Source organism: Megascapheus bottae, chromosome 10 (assembly GCF_031878675.1).
Source record: "Megascapheus bottae isolate mThoBot1 chromosome 10, mThoBot2.hap1, whole genome shotgun sequence".
In the NCBI taxonomy this organism is placed as follows: Eukaryota; Metazoa; Chordata; class Mammalia; order Rodentia; family Geomyidae; genus Megascapheus; species Megascapheus bottae.
In genome coordinates, this window is record NC_143518.1 from 65,213,058 (window position 1) to 65,239,238 (window position 26,181).

At 40.3% G+C, this 26,181-nt stretch overlaps 1 protein-coding gene across 2 annotated transcripts in view; it reads right to left on the minus strand.

The window, feature by feature from the left end:
* Positions 1–26,181, minus strand: part of Ahctf1 (AT-hook containing transcription factor 1) — a 61,711-nt gene that overhangs the window by 28,677 nt on the left and 6,853 nt on the right. Inside the window, exons 3-19 of one of the 2 annotated variants that reach the window (XM_090341534.1) lie at positions 24,612–24,865; positions 19,364–19,541; positions 17,625–17,832; positions 16,171–16,287; positions 14,160–14,244; positions 13,722–13,872; positions 11,469–11,601; positions 11,204–11,385; positions 10,820–10,881; positions 9,764–9,892; positions 8,387–8,477; positions 7,095–7,184; positions 6,378–6,518; positions 4,671–4,775; positions 3,542–3,635; positions 842–965; positions 578–634 (exon numbers count right to left, since the gene is read on the minus strand). In XM_090341534.1, the coding sequence (XP_090197660.1) occupies positions 578–634; positions 842–965; positions 3,542–3,635; positions 4,671–4,775; positions 6,378–6,518; positions 7,095–7,184; positions 8,387–8,477; positions 9,764–9,892; positions 10,820–10,881; positions 11,204–11,385; positions 11,469–11,601; positions 13,722–13,872; positions 14,160–14,244; positions 16,171–16,287; positions 17,625–17,832; positions 19,364–19,541; positions 24,612–24,865 (2,201 nt within the window). Of the gene's footprint in view, positions 1–577; positions 635–841; positions 966–3,541; positions 3,636–4,670; positions 4,776–6,377; positions 6,519–7,094; positions 7,185–8,386; positions 8,478–9,763; positions 9,893–10,819; positions 10,882–11,203; positions 11,386–11,468; positions 11,602–12,422; positions 12,531–13,721; positions 13,873–14,159; positions 14,245–16,170; positions 16,288–17,624; positions 17,833–19,363; positions 19,542–24,611; positions 24,866–26,181 lie in introns of those variants that run through there. The other variant, XM_090341535.1, reaches the window with a different exon arrangement.

The window sequence follows — 26,181 nt, forward strand, 5'->3', positions numbered from 1 at the left end:
GCACTTCATGAAGTCTCCAGGTCTCAGATGATGCCTCTGCTCATACCATGCTAACTTACAAGGTATTCATTTTCTGCCCTTGCCACTAGCAATAACAGAGCAGTTGTTCTTGTTTGTAAGTTCAGCTGGGGTAGAAGCTGCACATTCTTGCCAAGTACTCCACAGTCTAGGCCCCACCCCAAAGCACCCCGAAGATCCACTGCTTGCAGTGGATCTAACACATCTAAGAATTTGATAAAAGCCAAGAATCAATCCCTCGAGAATACTTAAGAGTTAAAAGTTCAAATGGAAAACTAAGACTGCAGTAATGCCAACTAATCTGAAATTTCATAAATATACATATGTGTGTACACACACACACACTAATTATTATATATATATTTTTTGTCAACACTGGGGGCTTGAACTCAGGGCCTGAGCACTGTCTCTGAGCTTCTTTTTGCTCAAGGCTAGCGCTCTACCACTTGAGCCACAGAACCACTTCTGGCCTTTTCTGTGTATGTGGTACTGAGGAATTGAACCCAGGGCTACATGCATGCAATCATGACAAATGTTTTTATAAAGGTGTAAAGGATACAACAGAATGTTTGCTGGCTTCAGTGACATTCTCTAATAAATATATGTCAAGCAGTGCCTATAAAAGAATAAAATCATCAGTGCAACTTTTTTACAGTCATTCATTCCTTCCATCTGTCCACCCACCCACCCACCCACCTGTTCATGGTCCTGACCCTGGAGCCATCCTTTTCCCTAGCCTGTAGGCAGGTAAAAAAGAACACCAGCTTATCCCCTCACACCCAACCTCAGATACTTTTTAAAGTAGTAGCTGCTGTAAACCTACATGCAGACTAGCAGGAGGATATTTTCCTGTGCCTCCTTCATCCCGTTTCCACAATTTCTCAACCTGGTCTCCTAATTGAGAAACCAATCCATCGATCATCAAGCAATCATGGTTCCATTTTCCTCTGCAATAAGATAAACAGTAAGGACTTTTCAATATTATAATTATTATTGCTATCAAAACAAGAATCATTCTAAAAAACAAACAAAAAAGAATCATTCTTTTTGTCAGGTGTGGGGCTTAAATTCAGAGCCCTGGCTCTGTCCCTAGCTTTTACACTCAAGACTAATGCGCTACAACTTTTGAGCCACAGTGCCAGTTCTGGTTTTCTGATGAATAGAGAAAAGAGTCTCATAGACTTGGAAGTGGAGCTGTGGCTCAAGTGGTAGAACATGAGCTAAAGCTCAGGGACAGCATCCAGGCCCAGAGATCACGCCCCACAACCAACAATAACATAAACAAAAAAACAAAAACAAAGTGTTTCATAGACTTTCCTGCCTGGGCAGGCTTTGAACTGCTATCCTCAGATTTTGGCCCCCTGAGCAGCTAGGATAAAGAGTATGGGCCACAGAATCTTTTTTTTTTTTTTTGAGAGGAAGTTATTTAATTTCCAAACAGCACCCAAATAAACAAATGGTCTTTTAAGGTCAGGAAATTAGCCAGGCATGGCAATTAGCCAGGCATGGTGGCTCACACCTGTAGCCCTGGCTACTCAGGGGGCTGAGATCTGAGGATCATGGTTCAAAGCCAGCCTGGGTACTTAAGGCCCTAAGACTCTTATCTTCAATTAACCACTAGAAAACCAGAAGAGGCACTGTGGTTCCAAGGGTAGGGCAATGCACTGGAGCTGAAGAGCTCAGGGACAACATCCAGGCCCAGAGTTCAAGCCCCACGACTGACAAAAAAGAAAGAAAGAAAGAAAGAAAGAAAACAAACAAACCTGGCAATGGTTTAAAATTTTCATCTATATAATTCATTCTAACACAAAAAAGGCGATTTAAATTCCTGAGAGAGGGCCACAAATTATAGAAATAGGAACAAAAAAGGAAATGGTTTAAATATTTAAAAGTACCTTAAGAGTGAGGGAGGGGAGAAGGGAAATGGGGACCATGACATGTGAAAGGGTATCAATGTGTGGGAATTTATCTGGCACATATCATGTAACCTTTCTATTAATTACAATAAAAAATATATATTAAAAAAAAAAAAAGTACCTTAAAACATTTGGATACCCAAGGTTATGGACATGGTCTTGGATATATAAACAAACTACATAGACATAAAAATCTATGATGGGCTATATACTCTGTAGACATAATGTTTTTATATACATTAATATGTATCTATGACATAGAAACCCTTAGCTTAATTTTAATTAGTTCTAAAATCTAAGTGCCAGTGATTTTATATATACAGATTTCCTTCTTGAATACTAGCTTGTTAAACATGACATTAAAAATAGGATGTAAAAATCAATGTTAATAAATTCTTTAATAAAAAAATGACTTAAAACTTTAGTGAAATACTTTGTAGAAAAGAAGGCTTTTTTTTTTTGCCAGTTCTGGGCTTGAGCTCGGGGCCTGAGCACTGTCCTTGGGCTGTCTCAAGGCTAGTGTTCTACCCTGAGCCACTACACCACTTCTGGCCTTTTCTATGTATGTGGTACGTGTTAAGTTGGCCTGGAAAAAATGACTTCTTCCCTTGGCTCTCTCCCCCTGCACCCTGGAAATCCCCTGGCAACTGGCATGCTTGGGGGCAGTGGGAGGTCCCTACTGAGGTATTTCCCCATCCTCTGAGGTCACATCCACTTTCCCTGTGTCTATACCCCCCCCCCCCATATAATCTCTCACTTCCTGCCCTAAGCTCTCTTGCTCGCCAGACTCCATCTTGAATGACAGGAGTCTGTTCTTTCCTCATGCAATAAACCCTCTTCTCCTGAATTGCGTGGAGTTTCCTTTCGGCAGACCTTACAGTACCAAGGAATCAAACCCAGGTCTTTGTGCATGCTAGGCAGGCACTATACCACTAGGCCAAACTCCTGGTCCAAGAAGGCATTTTTTTTTTTGCCAGTCCTGGGCTTGAGCTCAGGGCCTGAGCACTGTCCTTGGGCTTTCTCAAGGCTAGAGCTCTACCACTTGAGCCTTAGCACCACTTCTGGCTTTTTTTAATTGTATGTGGTATCAAGGAATTGAACCCAGGTCTTCATGTATGCTAGGCAAGCACTCTACGACTAGGCCAAACTCCCGGCCCCAGAGGGCATCTTTTTTTTTTTTTTTTTTTTTTTTTTTGCCAGTCCTTAAGCTCAGGGCCTGAGCACTGTCCTTGGACTTTGGACTTTCTCAAGGCTAGAGCTCTACCACTTGAGCCTCAGCACTACTTCTGGCTTTTTTCTATGTATGTGGTACCGAGGAATCAAACCCGGGTCTTCATGCATGCTAGGCAAGCACTTTAACCACTAGGCCAAACTCCCGGCCTGAGAAGGCATCTTTTTATAAACAGAATTCTCGGGGGAAAAAAAGCTTAAATTATATAATCTCTTCTAACAAATTACTCAAAAAGTTTCATTTAGAAAACAATAGTCATTAGTATCTCTAAGTTGAAAAATAAAGGTCTGTGTAAAGAATAAAATTACAACAGTTGCCAGTAATACTTTCTGATAGTCAGAGCATGGCCGTCTCAGAGGGCAGGACACAACTGTACCTTGGGGAGTTCTTCCACTTGTGCCGGCGACTGGTGTAGTAACCCTGGATGCTGGGGTAGTTGTAGCACAGCTTCGAAAGCTGTACAGTATCATCTGTGCAGTTGTAAGTTTTTTTGGGGGGGGGGGAAGGAAGGGAAAGACTGTGTTATTTCCAGAACTTCTTACCACACTACAGTACTTTTTTGCTGGTCCTGGGGTTTGAACTCGGGGCTTTAGGCACTGTCCTGAGCTTTTCTGCTTAAGGCTAGCACTGTACCACTCAAGCCACAGCTCCTCTTCTGCCATTCTGGTCATGGATTTTCCTGATCTGGTTGACTTCAAATTGCAATCCTTAGATCTCAGTCTCCTGAGAAGCTTGAATTACAGGTGTGAGCCACTGGAACCAAACTACAGTATTAGTTGTTATCCCGAATATGTTAATGCATTTTTATGCTACTGTTTAACCACAATCTTGCCAAAATACCATTAGAATACTACACATTTTTTTCTAAAATAGATATACATACAAGTGAGTACATACAATTTCTCATGAAAGTCTATAACCACAAGGATGATGGCTGGCTGGTAGCCCTACAAATCAGTCCAATAATCTTATTCCGTTGGTATTAACAAAATCTATCACTGCTCAGATCTGAGCAGTATGAATGAATAAGGTCAGAAAATTTAAGTGTAGTGGCAGAGGCCCCCTAAGTAAGGCCTCTATTTCTCCAATTCTTGGTATCAGTATTCATGTTTAAATAAAAGGGAGTATTATTTATCTGGTTCCAGTGGCTCAGAAAAATCTGTGAGACGCTGGTCTCCAATTAACTACCAAAAAGCTAGAAGTAGAGCTGTGGCTTAAGCGGTAGAATGCTAGCCTTGAGCAAAAATGTTCAGGGATGGCACCCAGGCCCTAAGTTCAAGCCCAAGAACAGGCTCAAAAATATAAGGGAGCATTTAACTGGTACATATACTTTCCTGTTTAAAAGCAATGAACACATAGACACACACCCTGTATTCTAATCATAGCCATGAGGTCAGACACTGAAGACACGAGATGAGGAATAATGTTAAGAAAGTAGAAGAACAGCACAGAACAAGGTAAGAGTTAATGTTCCCATCAATACTTATAGATTAAGTATACTTTACCTAAGCCTTCTGGTAAAAGTCCCGAGTGAGAGAACCAAAGAACCATTTGTGCATATTGACAGATGAGCTGGGTAACCAAATGCTTATTGTTTAAGTCCACCATTCCTGTAAAGAGTTAACTTTTAATTACCAGTAACACACGAAAAGTCAATATACTCAATCATCTTTTAATACTAGCAACTTTTAACAGCGTGTGTGTGTGTGTGTATAAAATAAATTTAGCTTTTATCCAACTTACTTTGGTCCAAAGTGACCTTAAGCAAATCCCAAAGTGCTAAAATACAGCCACTGGCTAAGGCAGACATGTCATGCAAGCAAGTAAGTATAATCATTAATTTAAGGTTGTCCAAACCAAACCACGACAACAAAAAAGGTCAACTTTATTTACTGTCCCCCCTCAAGTTGTGGGGGGGCTTAAACTCAAAGCCTGGGCACTTATCCTGAGCTTTTGAGCCACAGTTTTCTGGTCATTATTGGGAGCCAAGAGTCTCATAGACTTTCTTGCTTAGACTGACTTTGCAGAACAATCCTCAGATCTCAGCCTCCTGAGTTGCTGGGAATGTAGGTGTGAGCCGCCAGTTTTAAAAAACTGTTATAAAGGTGATGTACAGAGAGGGTTACAGTTATGTAAATCAGGGAAAGAAACAAAACAGCAAAAAAGAAAAAAAACCCTTTCTCATTTCCTGGAGGTTCATTTCAATAAATATTATTTTATATGATCGATGCACATGGACACTGTGCCTTTCTGTTCCTCTCCTAAGAGCAACGTCCTTTGGTCTCACCGTGTGAATGCCTACAGATCTGTGCAACTCATTATGTCCCAGGATTTGACACCTGCCTTCTCATATGAGAGAAAACATGCTATTGTTTCTCTCTCTGAACTTGGCTTACCTCACTGCACATGATTTGTTCTTGGTCAATCCATTTACCTACAAATGATATAGTATTCTTCCTAATGCTGGTCTAAAATTCCATTGTGTACAGGGAGCACATATTTTCGATATGCTCATCTGGGGTATCTGGGTTGTTTCCAGAACTTGGCTATCGTAAGTAGTGCAGCTATGAACAAAAGTGTCTTTATGGTATCCTGACTTGCAATGTTTTGCGTAGATGACCAGTAGTTAATTGTATGGCTGGACTGTAAGGAAGATCTATGTTTAGTTTTCCGAGGAATGTCCAGACGGCTCGAGTGGTCATACCAGTTTACATTCCTACCAACAGTGCAGCAGAGTTCTCTGCCCCCGCCCCCCCACTTATCCCTGCCACTATCTCTCACAATATTGGCCAACCTAATGGGGGTGAGATGGAATCAGAATTGTTTTGATTTGTGTTTCCTCTATGGCCAGGGATGGTGAGTACTTTCTCAAGTGTTTCTTTGCCATTCTTAACATTTCTGAGAAGTCTCTCCTTAGTTCCTTTGCCCACCTTTTTCCATTTTGTTGAAATGAAAAAAACAAAACAAAAGCCATCCACTTCTTGTATAAAACTATTATATCATTTCAAAAGTTGAAATTCTACTGGAAGGACACTATTGGAAGAGCCATTGACGCTGAAATCCCCCAGCTTATTTGAACACAGCATTCTATAGTTTTACATGAAGAAAACTGCACCAACTACTTGAAACATGACGACTTCCACTTAGGAACAGGAACATTCTGCTTCAATACAAAAATGACAAAGCAATCATTTATATTAAAAAACCCATACCTCTGGAGGTGATCTCTTTAGCTTCTGACGTAAAGCAGCTGAAGACGGTGTTGAGGTTGCTCAGAACCAAGTGGCACTGCTGAATGGACTGGATGGTTTGTGGGTCAATGAAACGACATGACCCATCAAACAAGGGAGTGCCTTACAAAGGCAAAATACTGAGTTTTACACAGTAATTCAGACTGAATTATAATCACAGGTACAGACTGTCTCAAATTCCTATGACTAAAAATAACTGTATTATAAACTTTCTAAAAATTAGTAAATAGCCTGAAGGAACTTAGAATGTCTTTTCAGAACTCAGGATTGCAGCTTACTGCATATCATAAGAAATGTCCCAGGCACATGCTATTCAATAAACGTAAATTTTACTTGCTCTTTCTGTGCTATCACCTAATTACCTGTACTCATGCAAGTCGAAGTATACATCTGACAGAGACAACCATCAAGGAGAAAAATTATTTTGCATGAGAAAATAGCATTTGTAGGTAACAGGCTTACCCAACTCAACCTTTATGCCCATAAAGGTTCTGAACAGAACCAGGGGAAGGAGCAAGGGGTTTTAACTGGTTTATTTTGGCAACTCCATCACCAATTTATGTTGTAAATTAACTCCTAATGTCACAAGACAATGTATAATTCTGAAACCTACTGTCAAAGGAACAAGAACAAGGCTAAAGCTGGAGCACTTTTAAAAAAGTTGTTTTTATTACTTACATAATCTGTCAAACTCCTCTTTTGTGACAGCCACTTTATTCCACGTCCATTCAAGAACAAAGCGCAGATTAGCAGCAGAATTTGGTTGTTCTAATTTGTAAATATGGAAAGAAAAAAAAAATCATTGCAAACAAACTCAGTAACTTTCCAGTGGACAAATCTGGTAGGAAGAACCCTAGTCGAGGAGAACAATACTAGTCAGGAGAACAGGCCAGGCAGCACCTGCTCGGAGACCCAGGAAGCATAGCATTCCTATAGGGCAGTGGAGAAAAGACCAATGGGCACAAGACAAAAGTCAACCTACTAAATAGGCCTGTAAGCCTCTACAAACCACAAATACTAAAACAACCCCCCTCCAAAAAAAAAATTGCACCAGATTTGGGAAGTTAAGGAGTCATGAAGGGGCCGGGAGTTTGGCCTAGTAAAGTGCTTGTCTAGCATGCACACTGGTAGCACATACATATAGAAAAGCCAGAAGTGGTGCTGTGGCTCAAGTGGTAGAACTCTAGCCTTGAGAAAGCCCAAGGACAGCACTCAGGCCCTGAGTTGAAGTTCCAGGAATGCCCCCCCCCCCCCCCCCCCGCCAAAAAAGGGCATGAAAATCAGTCAAGTGTGGTGGCACATGCATTATGGTTAGTAAGAGGACCAATTTAAGGCCAGCCAGCACAGAACTACTAATGACACTTAACTCAAAATCAAACCAAGATATGAATACTACTCTAAGAATGATTCTAGACTCTCCCAGGCCCAAATTGCAATCAAGAACATTATTAGAATAACGGTTAAAATGTTAATTGGTACTTCCGTGGTATTTCACTGGCCACAATGAGGTGTGATAGGTAACTTTTATCACTCTATATAGTGATAAATGGTTCTGAGTGTGTGCGCATGCACACATACACGCACACCTGGGTTGGGGGACAAAGGTATATGGTTAAGGCTAAAATGATTAATATATGTATACCTGGAGGAATGCATACAAAATTTGTTGTGACAAAATTCTAAAATCTTTCACACTGATTCCACCTTATGAGTGTATTGGAAATGACAGAATTTCAGAAATAGAGAATAGGTCAGCATTTCTGGGGAGCAGAAAGGGGGCCACAGGAAGGCAGATATGGAGGACACAGGAGGTGTTCCTTCCTCTTGTAATTGTGGCGTGGCACCTAACACTATTGCAGGAGATTCATGCAGTTCTCTTTGCATTAGGCCTTCTAGCATTATGTGAGTCTACAATTATCTCATCACAGTACAAATGGGAGAACTACTGATTTTGAAAATCAGAATATTACCTTCTGTTATCCACCTTCTGATACAACCGGTTAAAAGTCCTAGGGAACTTGTCTGAACTGCTGCTGACAATACAGCTTCTAGCTGTTCTTCCTAAACCATACATTAAGAAAGAAATAAAGAGAAACAATATGAGATCAAAGGTAAAGGCTAAAAAATCATTAAGAACCATAGTTTTGATCAAAGTCAGACAATAATAAACATTGTGATTATTAAGTTCAGAGGTTAAAAAAAAACCTTTATACACTGCTAGTAAAAAATGGAAAATGGCGTAACCCCATTACAAAAAAGTCTGGAAACTCATGTTCAAGACAGATAATGAGCTGAGAGCTTTCTGCTTCACACCTATAATCTTAGCTACTCAGGAGGTTAAGATTTGAGAATGTAAGAATTATACATTTTAAATAAATGAATCATAGGGCATATATCAAATGCTTCAATAAGACAATTAATTATTAAGAAAACATGATCGTACGCTGAACACTGATAGCCTGTAACTGTACCCAGAGACTCAGGTGACTTAGATCTGGATAATGTCAGTTCATAGCCAGCCAGAGTAAAAAAAGTCTGCAAGGAGGCCAGGAGTGTGGCCTAGGGGTAGAGTGCTTACCTAGCATGCACGAAGACCCAGGTTCAAATCCTTGGTACCACATACATAGAAAAAAAAGCCGGAAGTGGTGCTGAGGCTCAAGTGGTAGAACTACAGCCTTGAGAGAGTCCAAGGGACAGTGTTCAGGCCCTGAGCTCAAGCCCAAGACTGACAGAAAAAAAAAAAAAAAAAAAAAAGATGTCTGGGCCTGGAATTTGGCCTAATGGTGCAGTAGGCTCAAGTGGTAGAGCTCTAGCCTTGAGAGTCCAAGGGACAGTGCTTAGGCCCTAAATTTAAGCCCAGGACTGGCAAAAAAAAAAAAGAAAAAAGAAAAAAAAGAGAAGGAGTGCCAGGCTAACACCACAACATAAAGTAAAATCTGGTTTTAAGGTGTGGCTCAAGTGGTAGAGTGTCAAGCAAGCAAACAAGCAAGCAAACAGAATAAGCAAGAAGCTGTAAGTTTAAACCAGGAAAGGGGAGTCTACACTTTATCCACTTTTGCAAGAAATATTAGTAGATTCTTATGACCATAAAAAGCTAATAAGCAGGGCTGGGAGTTTGGCCTAGTGGTAGAGTGCCTAGCATGCACGAAGACCTGGGTTCGACTCCTCAGTACCACATACATAGAAAAAGCCAGAAGTGGTGTGGTGGCTCAGGGTAGAACACTAGCCCTGAGAAAAGGCCAAGGACAGTGCTCAGGCCCTGAGCTCAAGCCCAGGACTGGCAAAAAAAAAAAAAAGCTAATAAGCACATGGATTCCAACGGAAAGAATATAGTAAAATCATCTTACATGACTTAAACTGGAAGGCTGAACATCAATAAGTCTTGGTGAAAGAAGGCCTGCCACAAGACAACGATTATAACCATCAGGAATGACTTCATTGAGAGACGGTCCTGATTTCTTTAGAAAAGTCAAAGTCTGTAACAGATAAATAAAGTATGAAGAGACTGCACAAGCAAGGAAAATATAGGGGTTCCTAAACTCAATTAAGCGTTTTCAGCTATGAATGAACAATTAAAATGTATATGAGTAGCTTATATAACCTTTTTGATCCTGTTAACCTTCTCTAAAGCTTCCTGATTTGGTAACATATCTTGATAAACTTCACATACCTACGTGTACTTCCACTGGCTGATATCAATGAAAAGATATGTTTCTCTAGGTTTTTTTTTTTTTTTTTTTTTTTTTGCTATTCCTGGGCTTGAACTCAGGGCCTGAGCACTGTCCTTGGACTCTCTTAAGGCTAGAGTTCTACCACTTGAGCCTCAGCACCACTTCTGGCTTTTTTCTATGTATGTGGTGCCGAGGAATGGAACCCAGGTCTTTGTGCATGGTAGGCAGGCACTCTACCAGTAGGCCAAACTCCCGGCCCCTCTAGGTTATTTTTTTATTTTTGATGGAAAATACTATCAAACTCTGCGAAAGGTGGCCAATCTCAAAGAGTTGTTAAAGATATCCTAAGGTCTCTTCTGGCAAGCTGTTGTTAAAACTAATGCTATTTCAGCTAGGAGCGTGGCCCAGTGGTAGACTGCCTGCCTAGCATACACGAAGCCCTTGGTTCCATTCCTTGGTACCACATAAATAAAAAATGACAGAAGTGGTGTTAGGCTTCAAATTGTAGAGCACTAGCCTTGAGAAAGCCCAAGGACAGTGTCCAGACCCTGAGTTCAAGCCCAAGACTGGTGAAAGAAAAACAGTTCTATTTAGCTACTAATCTCCTAAAACTAGCATGGCTCAAGATAATATATATGAATATAATAATTAAGTTCATGAGTCACATGTATTATAACATTTGAATTCAGTTTCATTCAGAAACACAATTTATGATGCTAAGTCATTGCTCACCTCTTTCTGAAAGCCAGTGCAAGTGATATGGATGATTCCTGAGTTCAACAGACAAGTAGCATCTAAAAAAGGTTATAAAATTTTACTTCAGTGTCATGCATAGAATGGCTTTCATGCAATATAATTTATCCTAACATTGCTGGGAAATACAATTATTACACTGAATAAAATGTTTAAGTAAACTTTTCTAAGCATTTTAATTCAAAGACTAAAAACTTTATCACAAATTGTGAAAGTTAGCATTTTCTCATGTTAATTTCCTTGTATTCATCAATCGTGTTAAATATTGAGGCGTGAACGTGACACACCATAAACTACAAGCACATAAGCTTCACTCTATTTCTCCACGTTACTTTTCTCAAAAGGTAGTCAGAGAATACTTACCAAAATTAAAAGTACTTGGGTTAAAAAACTGCTCTGGAGGTGGATATGCAGGAGGAACTCCTCGACTTAAACTTCTCTCATGCACTAGTATATCCAAGATGTAATGGGGAGAAGTCCTACTCACAACAGAATCCAATGACCACAATGCAAAGTAAGAGCAATTATGGAGATACTCTCCCGATCTAAAAGGAAATTCAACATAAGCGATTAAGTCCTTTATCAGGTATAGACATAGGAATGGAGAGGAGGAAAGAACTAATCATACCTTAGTGAATCTGGCATTTGTGCATGATACCAACGATTGATGTCAAAAAGCCCTAGATAGACCGAAGGCTTTCCCTGTCCGTACACGTTCACTTGCCAGGCAAAGATGGAAACACTGGTGTCAGGAGACAGCGCTGAAAGATACAGGAAGCCAATTTTAACAACAAAATACTCATAGGAAACCATCAGAATCATAACAAGATTTTCTCATCAACTAAAGTTAGGGTTTAGATTTGTCAAAACACATTCCTATCATTTGGTCACTTATTTTTTTCTTGACTACTTATTCTTTCTCTGTTTGTGTTTGGTCAGAGATTGGGACTTGAACACCTGCTCTGATGCTTTACAACCCGCCCCACAACTCTAACCCCAATTTCTTTTTTTCAGAATAATAAGTATTCATCAGAAAAGACTATCTTGATCTGTTCCTGTTAACATTTCAGTAACTTTGAGATGCTGGCAGTAGAAAGTAGTAAATAATTTCAACAAATATTCTCCTTAGTACATAGGTGGTACCACAGAAGCTTCTTAAAAGGGTATCTTTAGCAGGTGGAGGAATCTCGGGTGAGAAACACTGGCCTAGTCATTTGGTAAGGGAGAAAAGTCAAGTGGACTGGACTAGTATAAAGGATGAAAACAAAGAAAGAATAAGAAGTTTAGAAGGAAAGTTTTTTTTAGCCATGTTTGTCTATAAAAACAGGACCACAGGGGCCGAGAGTTTAGCCTCATGGTAGGCTAACATGCACAAAGACCTAGTTTGGTTTCTTGGTAGCACATACACAGTAAAGGCCAGAAGTGGTGCTGTGGCTCAAGTGGCAGAGCTCTAGCCTTGAGAAAGCCCAAGGACAGAGCTCAGGCCCTAAGTACAAGCCCCAGGACTGGCAAAACAAACAAAACAAGGGCCACAAGTACAGAGGTGAGCATTGTCAGTAGTGAGATGAAGAAGTTCACTAACACAGCACCATTTCTGGCCTTTTCTGATGTGGTCCCAAGGCTTCATGCATGCGAGGCAAGTACTCTACCACTAGGCCCAACTCTTGGTCCCAGAATGGAACCAAGAGCCATCCACAGCATCCCAACTGTCAGGTTGTTATCCTAACTGCTCTGGGGTGTTAATAATAGACACACTGGTCCTCACAGCAAGTACGTGAGTTTCATAGTTGTCACATGTACAACATTCGGAAAGTAAGGGCACAGCCATCAAGCACTTTGCCAAAGTCAGAAGTCAAAAGAAGACTGGAATTAGTTTAATGATCTCTCTTCAAAATCATTCTGTAAAACATAATATGACCCTATTGGGATACAAAAGTATCTACTGGATTCATTTATTTTTGTGTGAGAAAGAAAACACAATTGCATCCATTTCCTCTGCATATATTTATTCAATAGAGAAGTTTATTAATTTTAGTGTGAAAAACAATCAGACTTTTACAATGAATGTTGATCTTTCCTATATTCTTTACTACCTGACTGCACATGTACCTGACTGAATTATGGACAGAGTTAAGTTATAAACCAGAAGTTGTGTTAAGATCAAACAAGTTCTTCTCAAACTTTGTCAAGTTTCATGGCCTTACCCATAATAAAAAGTTTTGGGGAAAAAAAATGCATCACATAAGTAATCAAAAGCCCTGATGAAACATCCCAGGATGACATTCTCATTTAATCTTCCAACCAAATTCCTCCAAAAAGGCTCAGGTAAGTGTATGGGGAAACAAGTTTAAAATAAGTGAAAGGATATAACTATTGGCAGAAATGAAATCTAATCAATAATTCAAAAATCTGTGCTACACTTTAGCAGGAAAAAAATACTCAAGGTGACAAGGAAGCAGGTCTTACGAGGTAAGACTGGAGACCACGTCTTTATTTTGACAGTTCCGTTAAACACAGGGTTCCTTCATCCACTACATGCACTCAATTTTTCAGTTTTTTATCACTACATAAGAGAGCAAGAATTAACTAGTATTTCATGCAAGCTTCAATAAGTTCAGCACCTTAATCTTTTAAGTAAAAGTTATATATGAACTACAGAAACAAATGTGTCATAAATTTTGAATCAAGATAAATGCCGAGCCTTCTTATGATGTAGTACTCTCCTCTCAAGTGCCAGAGACTGAACACAAGCCCTCACACATTCTAAAAAGTGCTCTGTCCCTCCCTCACGCCACCCATTCCCACTGATGTTGTAACCATGACTAAACTTAAGTCTGCTCCGCCTCATTCCCTCCCCCACCGAGGGATGCTCTTAACCAACCTTCACTCATGCTTTCTTCTCTCTCACCATGAGATCGGAACTTCTCTATACTCTGGCATCCCAACAACTTGGTATTACTAGTTTGTCCTCTCAAAGGAAACATGCCACCGGCCAGATCCAGCGTGTATCTTTCTTCACAATATTCTAATCCCTATAATATAAAACCCACAAGTCTTAATAGAATTTAAAGTACAATACAAAGAAAACACAGAACAAATCACTGAAAAAGGCTCTACAATTTTACACATACCTCAACCAACACAAATAAAAAGGTAGACTGATGACCCAAAAAAAGGTAGATATAAACCCTCAAATTTACCACCAACAAGTCTTCACAGACACTTCCATGATGGAAATCACACAGAGGGTGGGTCAGGCACCATGGCTCATATCTATAACTGTAGGTACACTTAAAATATCATTCTCACAATCATTTACCTCATATAAGATCTGTCCTGATGGCAAACATTTTCTGTCACCAAAGGCCAACTGAAGCAAGTGCAAACTCAAAGTATCCCCTTCACTGAAAAGAAACAGAAATCAGCTGAGATACACAAAATATATTATTAAACCACTAAACATGCTGGGCGTAGGTGGCTCATACTTATAATCCTAGCCACTCAGGAGGTTGAGATCTGAGGATCACAGTTCAAAGCCAGGTTCACACTTGTAATCTTGGCCACTCAGAGGCTGAGAGCTGAAGATCACAGTTTAAAGCCAGTCAGGGCAGGAAAGCCCATGAAACTGTAGAGTCTCCAAAAAGCTGGAAGTAGAGCTATGATCTGAGTGGTAGAGCACTAGCCTTGAGCACAAAAGCTCAAGTCAAGAGTTTAAGATAGAGAAAACTCACCCAAATTGTATGAATTTCCTGTAAGGCATGGCAGGAGAGCTAGAGAATACAAGTGAATACAAAAGGAGTAGGCAGAATGGGGACAAAAATGAGAAGAGAGGATCTCATGAGCAGGCGGCCTTAAAAACTGTTCAGCAAGATTATTTATGGGGCTGGGAGTGTGCCTAGCATGCATGAAGACCCGGGTTAGATCCCTTGGTACCACATACATAGAGGAGAAAAAAAAAACAGCTGAAAGCAGTGCTGAGGCTCAAGTGGTAGAGCTCTAGCCTTCAGAAAGCCCAAGGACAGTGCTCAGGCCCTGAGTTTAAGCCCCATGACTGGCCAAAAAAAAGAAGAGAGAAAAAAAGTATTTACTGGATTGGAATGTGGCCTAGTAATAGTGCTTGTCTAGCATACACGAAGCCTCGGGTTCAATTCCTTAGAAACACATACACAGAGAAAGCTGGAAGTGGTGCTGTGGCTCAAGTAGTAGAGTGCTAGCCTTGAGCAAAAAAAAAGAAGCTCAGGGACAGCACCCAGGAACCCAGGTCCCAAGTTCAAGCCTGAGGACAAGGAAGGAAGGAAGGAAGGAAGGAAGGAAGGAAGGAAGGATAAAAGAGGGAGGAGAGAAGGAGGGGGGGTTAAAAAGAAATTAATAAGCCAGGTGAGTGGCTCAAGCCTATAATCCTAGCTACTCAGGAGGCTAAGACTTGAGGATCGCCATTCAAAGCCAGCCAAGGCACTAAAGACCGTGAGACTCTTATCTCCAATTAACCACCAGAAAACTAGATGTGGTGCTGTGGCTCAAAGCGGTAGAGTTGAGCTGAAGAGCTCAGGGACAGAACCCAGAACTAGAGTTCAAGCCCCACAATTCATAGAAAGAAAGAAAGAAAGAAAGAAAGAAAGAAAGAAAGAAAGAAAGAAAGAAAGAAAGAAAGAAAGAAAGAGAAAGAAAGAAAATGTGAAAAAAAAGAAAGTACTTATTTAATACTATTTTAAGTTTTGAAATAACACTCTGAACAAGAGAATAAGTGCAATTTCAACTTGCTAAATCAGAATTATTCAAACACATGGAAATAATTACTTTTATAATAATTTGAACAGTCACTCCCTCATTCCTCAAATGATATTGCTTTCATTAAAAGAAACGACCAAGTTTTCTAAAAGAAATTGACTGCTCCTATTCTGCTTATTTTGGTTCTTGCAGGGCTGGGGAAGCACATACCAGAGTCTTGCATGTGCTCCGCTCTTTTCTTTTTTGGTTTTGATCTGCATTTGGACATAATGGGATTTGAACTCAGGATCTTGCACTTTTCCAGGAAGATGCTCTACCACTTAAGTCATAAACTTTTTACTTTATTATTTTAGTTATTAATGTGCAGGCTGAACTGGACATTAAGACTGAACTGAAATCCTAGCAATACTCCCCGTGTCACCTGTGTTACTAACACGACAGGCACAGGCTGAGATGAGGGCTGGGAGCTGGCTGGCTAACTTTTTGCCCAAGTTGACTTCAGACTGTGATGCTCTTGCCTCAGTCTCCTTGGCACCTGGCTGGATTACAGTGAAAACTCTCAGCATGACAAGTATTTTTAAGAATTACATGCATCTACTAACCTATCTTGTGTGGACTGAACTGCCCACAAGTAACAGCAATTACGAGGATCATTCTCAGGTTCTTGAAAGATCACAGCATACACAGGAACTCTTCCACCTTCCAATTGTGTATAATACCTGTAACAGACCAAAAATCAGTACATTGCTAGCTTTTTAAAAAACATATTGGTCATGAGGCTTGAAGTCCAGGGCCTGGGTACTGTCACTGAGCTTTTCCACTCAAGGCTAGCTAGCACTCTACCATTTTGAGCCACAGTATCATTTCTGATTTTTGGGCGGTTACTGGAGATAAGACAGGCTGACTTCAAAGCACAGTCCTCAGATCTCATTCTCCTGAGTAGCTAAGAGTAGGTGTGAGCTACTGGTGTCCGGCTCTGCTTGCTTATTTTTAAGTCTGATTGTTTTTCACATTAAAATTAATAAACTTCTCTACTGAATAAATATATGCAGAGGAAATGGATACAATTGTGTTTTCTTTCTCACACAAAAATAAATGAATCCAGTAGATACTTTTGTATCCCAATAGGGTCATATTATGTTTTACAGAATAGATTTTGAAGAGAGATCATTAAACTAATTCCAGTCTTCTTTTGACTTCCACTCTGGACCTGGGCACTGTCCCTAAGCTCTTCAGCTCAAGGCTATGGCCCTACCTTGGGAGCCACAGCCCCACTCCTCCTTTTCTAGTGATTAACTGGAGGTAAGAGGTTCATGGCTGGCTTTGAGCTTCCATCCTCAGATCTCAGCCTCCTGAGTAGTTAGGATTACAGGCGTGAGTCACTGCACTGGGACTGCAATGCTTTTCAAGAAACAACCTAAATCTTCTTTTGTTGCCAGCCTTGGGGCTTGGGCACTGTCTCTGAGCCTCTCTGTGTTCAAGGATAGCAGTCTAAACCACTTCAGCCATTGTGCCACTTGTAGCTTTTTTTAAAAAAATATATTTTTATTGTAATTAATAGAAGGGTTACATTATATTCGCCAGATAGAAGGTGCATTACTTAATAAACATTGCTATCTCTTCTTGTGTTTTTGTCCCCATTTCCCTCCCCGACCCCCTCCTCTCATACATCTAGCTTTTTTGCTTGTTTTTACCAGTGTTTGTTTTTGCTGGCCCTGGGGCTTGAATTCAGGGCCTGAGCTTTGTCCATGAGCCTTTATGCTCAAAGCTAATGCTTTACCACTAAAGATATAGCTCCATTTCCAGCTTTCTACCACAGCTGGCTTTGAACCTTCTTCCTCAGATCTCTGCCTCCTGAGTAACTAGGCTCGCATGCGTGAACCACTGGTGCCTGGCTTCCCAAACTCTTATGCTACATCATTTCCTACATATCAAGTTATGATTTAACAATATAGTGAAAGATAAGCCATAGTCACTATTATGCTAATTTTCAAACAAGTGAATGTATGATATATTGAAAAAGGAACTACCAAAAGAAAATAAAATTTAGACTTACTCTCTTTGTAAGCTTTTCATATTCCAAAATGCTAGGTAGCCATCAGAAAACCCCACGGCCAGCTGATTGGTCCTGGGCACATAACTGAGAGCAGACACAGCGGTACCAGAAGGGCTCACCAACTGAAAACACAGGTGGCGCCCTTCTCTCATCACGCTCTCTCTGATGTGAGGTACCTCAGCTGGAACGCCAGTTACAACTTCAAGGTCTAAAACAAAAGGACAAGTTACATTTCAAACCATCAAGTCAACTGAGGTAATTAAAAAAATAAAAAGTAGTAACAAATCATGTTAAGCCAGAATAGTAATCTTTTTTTTTTTTTTTTTGCCAGTCCTGGGCTTGAACTCAGGGCGTGAGCACTGTCCTTGGACACTTCTCAAGGCTAGAGCTCTACCACTTGAGCCTCAGCACCATTTCTGGCTTTTTTCTATGTATGTGGTACTGAGGAATCGAACCTGGGTTTTCATGCATGCTAGGCAAGCACTTTAACCACTAGGCCAAACTCCCGGCCCAGAATAGTAATCTTATGTTAACTATGCAGCTTCAAAAATTCACTACAGAGCTGGGCACTGTTGGCCCATTCCTAGTTACTCAGGGGGCTGAAATTTGAGGATCATGCTTTGAAGCTAGGCTAGGAAGAAGAAAGTCTGTGAGACTTTTATCCCCAGTTAACTATGGGGAAAAAATGGAAGTACAACTGTGTCTCATCCAGAATATCACCTTTGAGCAGAAAAGTTTAGGAACAGCATCAGGCCCAGAGTTCAAGCCCTAAGAATGCCCCCCCCAATTTCAAGTATCATGCCAGAATTGTTTTTCTGTGAGTGCTAGTGGGTCACGTGTGTAATCCTAGCTACTCAGGAGGTTGAGATCTGGGGACTACAGTCCAAAGCCAGCCTAGGCAAGAAAATCCATGAGACTTTACACTCCAATTAACCACCAGAAAACTGGAAGTGACCCTGTGGCTCAGTGGTAGAATATTAGCCTTCTGTGTATGTGATTCTGAGGAATCAAATCCAGGCCTTTGTGCATGCTAGGCAAGCACTCTACCACTATGCCATGCTTCCTGCCTGAAAAACAATATATTGTTGTTGTTGATTGTAGGGTTTGAACTCAGGTCCTGGCTGCTGTTCTTGAGCTCTTTTGCTCAAGGCTACAGATAAGAGGCAGACATAGATTTGTCTGCTTGTGCTGCCTTAAAAACCATAGTCCTCAGATCTCAGACTCCTGAGTAAGAATGATTTCAGGTAGTAACTGGTGCTCAGCTCAAAGTCAACTTTTGCGTAACAATACTCAAAACAAAATGGGGTGACATGCAGAGTCCATAGTGCCTCAATGAACACGATTTTAAAAAGAAGTAAATTAGACTATTTTTTGTATTAAAAAGTGACTAAACAAAAAAAAACCTGGTTGGGCACTGGTGCTCACGCCTGTAACCCTAGCTACTTAGGAGGCTGAGATCTGAGGATCACGGTTCAAAGCCAGCCTGGGCATGAAGGGGCATGAAAGTTCATGAGAAGTGCTTATCTCCAATTAAGCACCAGAAAACCAGATGTGGTGCTGTGGCTCAAGTGGCAGTGTGATGGCCTTGGGCGAAGAGATCAGGAACAACGCCCACGCTGAGTTCAAAACTGACCAAAAAACAAGGACAATAATCCTTTATATTAGAACATTCATTTGCTCAAACATGGAGAACATTCATTTACTCAAATATTGTTTTCAAGTAAAAACTTAGTAATTACCTGATGCTTCTACTTCATTTTGATTGCCTAAATCATCCAAACACAGGTCGATAAGAAGGATTTGTCCAACATCAGTAACGACGGCTGCCACACCAAAAAGCCATCGCAGACTTGGGTGTAAATGCTGAGTACTCGCGCTGGCTCCTCCATGATTGGTTATAGGTTCTACAGCAGTTACCTAGAAAGCAGAATGTGTAATTAGATTAATTTTCTTCAAAGGAAGACAATCCATTCTTCAAAATGTCAAGTTAAAGCAGATTAGTTACAAGATTTTAATTATCAACTATAGGAGCCCAATGTTTATATTTGATATTTGGGAGTAATAGAATCCAAGCAATATAATAGAATCTTAGCTATATCAACAACTACAGTATTATTTTAATACTGAAAATTCAGAGCATGGCACTGTGGCTCATGCCTGTAATCCTAGCTACTCAGGACGCTGAGATCCGAGGATCAAGGTTCAGAATCATCCTGGACACAAAAGGACCTGAGATTCTTACCTCCAATTAACCTCAGGAAAACAGGAAGTGGTGCTTGGCTCAAGGGTAGGGTGGTAGCCTTGAGCTGAAGAGCTAAGGGACAGTCCCATGACCCACCAAATAAATAAATAAATAAATTAAATTAAATTCCGTTAAGGCTGGAAAGTAGCTTAGTGGTAGAGTACCTGCCTTGCATGTATGAAGCCCTAAGTTTGATTCCTCAGTATCACATACAGAAAAAGCCATACTTGGCATTGTGACTCAAAAGGTAGAGTGGTAAGCCTTGAACAAAAAAGCAGCTCAGGGGCAGTTCCCAGGCCATGAGTTCTAGCCTCAGGACTGGCCAAAAAAAAAAAAAAAAAAGAAGAAAAGAAAAGAAAAGAAAATTCAGTTAAGTAATGTTCATTGAGGTTTACTGTGTGTTCGGCTCGTCTTTGTGGTAACTGGTGTATTTAATGTTTATGCAATTCTTTCATACTAGACTGTTTATAATTTTATTTGTTTATCTGGGGACAGGGCTCAAGCGGCAGAACATTACCTTTTCAAATCCTAACACTAGCAGAAACACACATGAATGCACAGGCACACAAAGGACCTTGACAACCTTCTGGACACACAAATTCAGCTCCTATTTAGATTAAGGAGGAACAACCTCAGGGCGGGGAGTTTGGCCTAGTGGTAGAGTGCTTGCCTAGCATGTACGAAGACCCGGATTCGATTTCTCGGTACCACATACATAGAAAAAAGCCGGAAGTGGTGCTGAGGCTCAAGTGGTAGAGCTCTAGCCTTGAGAAAGCCCAAGGACAGTGCTCAGGCCCTGAGCTCAAGCCCAGGGCTGACCAAAATAAATAAAAATAATAATAATAATAATAAATAAAACAAAAATAAATAAGAAAAAAAAGGAGGAGCAATCTCTAAATGTATTATAAAGTACTTCACATTAAGCTTAGGCAATAATGGGATCACTGACAATGAAGGTTGATTTTGTTGATTGTGAGGTTTGAACTCTGAGCCTGGGCACTGTCTCTGAGCTCTTTTGCTCAAGGTTAGTGCTCTACCACTTCGAGCCAGTGTCACTTATGGTTTTCTGGTGGATAATTGGACCTAAGAGTCTTACAAACTGGAGCTGAGAGTTTGGCCTAGCGGTATGGTAGCGTGCTTGCCAAGCAAACACAAAGACCAGGGTATGATTCTTCTGTACCACATACATAGAAAAAAAGCCATGAGTGGTGCTGTGGCCCATGTGGTAAGGCTCTAGCATTGAAAAAGCTCAAGGACCATGGTCAGGCCCTGAGTTCAAGCCCCAGGACTGGCCAAAAAAAAAAAACACAACAGTCTTACAGATTGTTCAGTTTGGGCTGGCTCTGAACCTTGGATTCTTAGATCTCAGTATCCTGAGTAGCCTTGCAATGCAAGGCATTGAGTTAAACTCCAGTACCTCCAAAAATAAATTCTTATGTAACCCCTCTGGTACATACCCTTAACAATAACAATAAATTTTTTAAAAATAATATTAAAGGGGACAGGGCCCAGCGGCTCACGCCTGTAAATCCTAACTATTTAGGAGGCTGAGATCTGAGGATGGGGGTACAAAGCCAACCAGGGCACAAAAGAACCTCAGACTCTTATCTCCAATTAACCTTCAGAAAACGAGAAGTAGGGCTTGGCTCAAGGACAGCATACAGGCCCCGAGTTCAAGCCCCACGACCCACAAACAAACAAACAAACAAATAAAAAATAAAGGGGCCGGAGCATGGCCTAGTGGTTGAGTGCTTGCCTATCATGCATGAAGACCCTGGTTGGATTCCTTGGTACCACATACATAGAAAAAGCCAGAAGCGGTGCTGTGGTTCAAGAGGTAGAAGTCTAACCTTAAGGAATACCCAAAGATAGTGCTGCTCAGGCCCTGAGTTGAAGCCCCAGGACTGGCAATAAATAAATAAAAATATTAAAATCTTTTCAAGTGGCTGAAGTCAAGAGGATCACAGTTTGAACACAGTTCAACTGGAGAAATTAATTTCATAAGCAAAAAAATTGCAAGCCAGGTCTTAAGTTCAGTTCTTAGTACTGGCAAAAAGAGAAAATACACAGTAGCTACTTTACAGAGTACTAGTTTTCCCCTTAGTCCTATGAGTCAGGTTTTAAGTATCTATATTTAATTGGTCATTTCCAATAAGTGGCCTAGAAAAAAACTGATTGCCAGTTTGTTCCAGATGCCAGTGGCTCATACCTATAATCCTAGTTACTCAGGAGGCTGAAATCTGAGGATCATGGTTAGAAGCCAGCCGGGGCTGAAAAGTCCTTGTGAGACTCTTATCTTCAATTACCTACCAGAAAACCAGAAGTGTAGCTGTGGCTTAAAGTAGTAGTGCACTAAATAAAAGAATGCAGTGTCAAAGCCCAGGCCCTGAGTTCGAGCCAACAACAGCCAAAAAAGTTTCTCAGGCTATAATATATTTTGACAGACAAAAGTCTGGTTCTTTCTCTGTATCATTAGTACACAAATATTTTATTCCCAATTCTGAAAGCTATTTTTAAACTGACTTTATTACTTATTATAATAACATTTGTAAATACTAGGTTTTAAGTTCCCATTGAAAGGTAAAAATCAGTCCTGCCTTGCATTCCTCATACAAATATATCTGTGAAACCACAATCAATTCTAAAAAAGGCAGTGAAAAATACAGAGATGATATTGTTACTGAGTCAATAACTGCCAAGCTACTTTAAGTTCCTCTGAAGCTATTTTAGTCACTAATCTTTGAATCTTCTTATTTCCTCCTCTGCTCATTTTTTCTTATGATACTAACCTTCAGTGCAAAGGAGCTATCAGAAATTTATTAACTCTTCTTCACAAATAACTTTACTCAAATGAGTATCCTCTAAATGTGTTTAGCTTGCTTTTGTTTGTGAGGCAGGGTCTCGCTATGTAGATAGGCCTGCTTGGCCTTCAAGCAACCCCCCTCCAACTGTAGCCTTCAAACCCAGGTTGTAGATATGTGCCTGCAATTTAATACACACACAGCCTGATTTATATTAAGCACTAAAGCAACTAGTTGAATTAACTCAATCTTTAAAAAACTTTTCTTTTTTGCTAGTCGTGGGGCTTGAACTCAGGGCCCGGGTACTGTCCTTGAACGTTCTCAAAGTTAGTGCTCTCCCACTTGAGCCACAGCACCACCTTGGCTTTTCCTGTGTATGTGGTACTCAAGAATAGAACCCAGGGCTTTGTGCATGTTAGGTAAATCCTCTACCACAAGGACACACTCCCAGACGAAACCTTTAAAATCTTTCTTGTACTCTGACGTGTTTACCGTGTGAAAGCATATATAAGCTATCAGGCTGAACATTTACTTCTGAACCAGACATTGTATCACAGGTCTTCGATTTCAACTAGTTTTGTCCTTTTGTGTCCTTCTAAGTAGACTTTCAAAAGTCTGTTCTAGGATGGTGTTTATTACATACACACACACATATATACACTTACTATGCAACATTTACATTGTATATAATTATATAACATAAATTAATGGATCTATCCTACAGGGTATTATCCATGTACACACATGTACATCTATTTGTATGAATATAGTCACTTTTCCAACACCATGTATGGAAAGAATATTGCTCTTATATGTGCATTTCAAGTATATGTAGAAATCCAGCAGTAAACCTGAAGAAATAACTCAGAATATTTCCATGTCTAGACATATGGAAATCCTATGTATGGTCGAATAATTGAAATTATAAATGAATCCATTATTTAAGTAGTTAAAATCCTAACAATGAAGATGTTTTCCATATTGCCTCAAAGCTATAATCTGAAATATAAAAATTATTTAAACATATTTTTAAATTTTTTTTTTTTTTGCCAGTCCTGGGCTTGAGCTCAGGGCCTGAGCATTGTCCTTGGACTTTCTCAAGGCTAGAGCTCTACCACTTGAGCCTCAGCACCATTTCTGGCTTTTTTCTAAGTATGTGGTACCGAGGAATCGAACCCAGGTCTTCATGCATGCTAGGCAAGCACTTTAACCACTAGGCCAAACTCCCAGCCCGATATTTTTAAATTTTTAAAAAACTTTTTTTGCCAGGGCCGGGAGTTTAACCTAGTGGTAGAGTGCTTGTTTGGCTAGCATGGACAAAGACTCAGGTTTGATTTCTTGGTACCACATACATAGAAAAAAGCCAGAAATGGTGCTGTGGTTCAAGTGCGAGAGCGCTAGCCTCGAGAAAACCCAAGGACAGCACCCAGACCCGAGTTCAAGCCCTAGGATTGGCATTTGTTTTTTTGCCACTCCTGGGACTTGAACTCAGGGTCTGAGCACTGTCCTTGGGCTTTCTCAAGGCTAGCACTCTCCCACTTGAGCCACAGCACCACTTCTGACTTTTTCTGCATATGTGGTATTGGGGAATGGAACCCAGGGCTTCATGCATGCTAGGCAACCACTCTACCACTAGGCCATGCAGCCCCTAAACATACATTTTTATATTCATTTACAAGCAAGATAAGAAGATGTAGATGATACTTTTCACATAAAGCAGAAACATTAGTCATTAGTTATCATGTCTTGCACTGGAATTTTCTAACAAAGAATAAGAAAGCTATGTTTTAAATGTTATGTATAATACAATAGTATATTTGGTAATACCTAATCTCTTTACTGAAGAAAAAATTCAGACAAAACAGTATTAACTATAAGTACACAGTTCAGTGCTTTTTCAATATGCACATTCTCCTGTAAACAGGTTTCTTAACCAGCACTTACCCTTCCAGGAAGAACAACTGCTTTAACAACTCTTGAGATACCAAGATCGTAAAGGCACAGAATACTCCCTTCTGCTTCTTCCAATCCTATTAACAATCCAGATCTCTTCTGCCAGGAAAATTCTTTCACTGCTAGAACTACAGGAGACTGTTCACTGACTCCATTGAATCTATATGCAGACAACCGCTCCCCTGTTACAGAGTTTACAACTTCAAGTTGTGGACCACAAGCCAAGCAAGCTAGTCCATTTTTTCCTAGGGAGAAAAAAAATGAATAAAAATATTGCCTACTTTACTTATTTTTTGTGTGAGGTTAGAATGAGTCACACGGGGTCACACCTGATTTCTGGCTTTTTGCTGGCTAGGTAGAGATACGATTTGTCTGCCTGGGTAGGTTCAAACCTCAACCCTCAGATCTCAGGTTCCTGAGTAAGTTATGATTACAGGCATGAGCCACAAGTGCTTTAGTTCCACAACTACACAACAGAACTACACATATTAAGTATTTCAATACATAGCTCATTCCACAAAACATCACTATTTCCCCAAAATGACACCTGTAATCATTTATAGAAGTCAATGCTAGCCAGGTGCTGGTGGCTCATGCCTGTTAATCCTAACTACTCAGTAGGCTAAAATTTGAGAACTGCAATTCACAGCCAGCCAGGGCACAAAAGTCCATGAGACTCTTATCTCCAGTAAACCTCAAAAACCAGAAATGACACTGTGACTCAAAGTGGTAGACCACTAGCCTTGAGCTGAAGAGCTCAGGGACAGTGCCCAGGCCCAGAGTTCAAGCCTCATGACCAAAACAAACAAACAAAAAAAGAACAACACTTTCAATGCTGTCTAACTTGCCTAACATCAGTTACAAAATAACATAGTACCAAAATAGATATGAAGTCAGATTAACTCCAGGGGTTAGACTTTAACATTACATCTTAAAGGTGTAAAATAGGAGCTATGGTAGGTATAAAATGTAACACAGTTGTATCTGAAGAGTTCACCAGTGTAAAAACAGAAAATTGCAAGCTGGCCATCACTGGCTCACCCCTGTTATCCTAGCTACTCAGAAGGCTGAGATCTGAGGACAGTGGTTCAAAGCCAGCAGGGCAGAAAAGTCCCCAGGAAACTCTTACCTCTAGTTAACCACTTAAAAACCAGAATGGGAACTGTGGTTCAAAATGGCAGCACCTAGGCCCTAAGTTCAAGCTACAAGACGCAAGAGAGAGAGAAAATTGGGGAACACCCTCCTAAGTATAGTTCTGTCCAAATTTTACATTGCCTATTTAATATTAAGTCACAGCAAGGTTCAACGTGGGTCACACAATTTGTTTTGCTTCTAAATGTTATTCCAGTAAACAAAGAGAAGAGGGAAAGTGTAGAGAGTACAAAGAGAGTACAAGCAGGGAGATGACACACTGCCCGGAGACTGAAGTGAAAACAGAGAAAACTGGATTTGACTAGAGATACACCGTTTAGGTAGAACTACTATAATCTGCTTGGTAATAAATATGGACAGGTGACTGAAATCAGAATTAAGAACAGTCCCTGAATTTTCATTTGGCAAT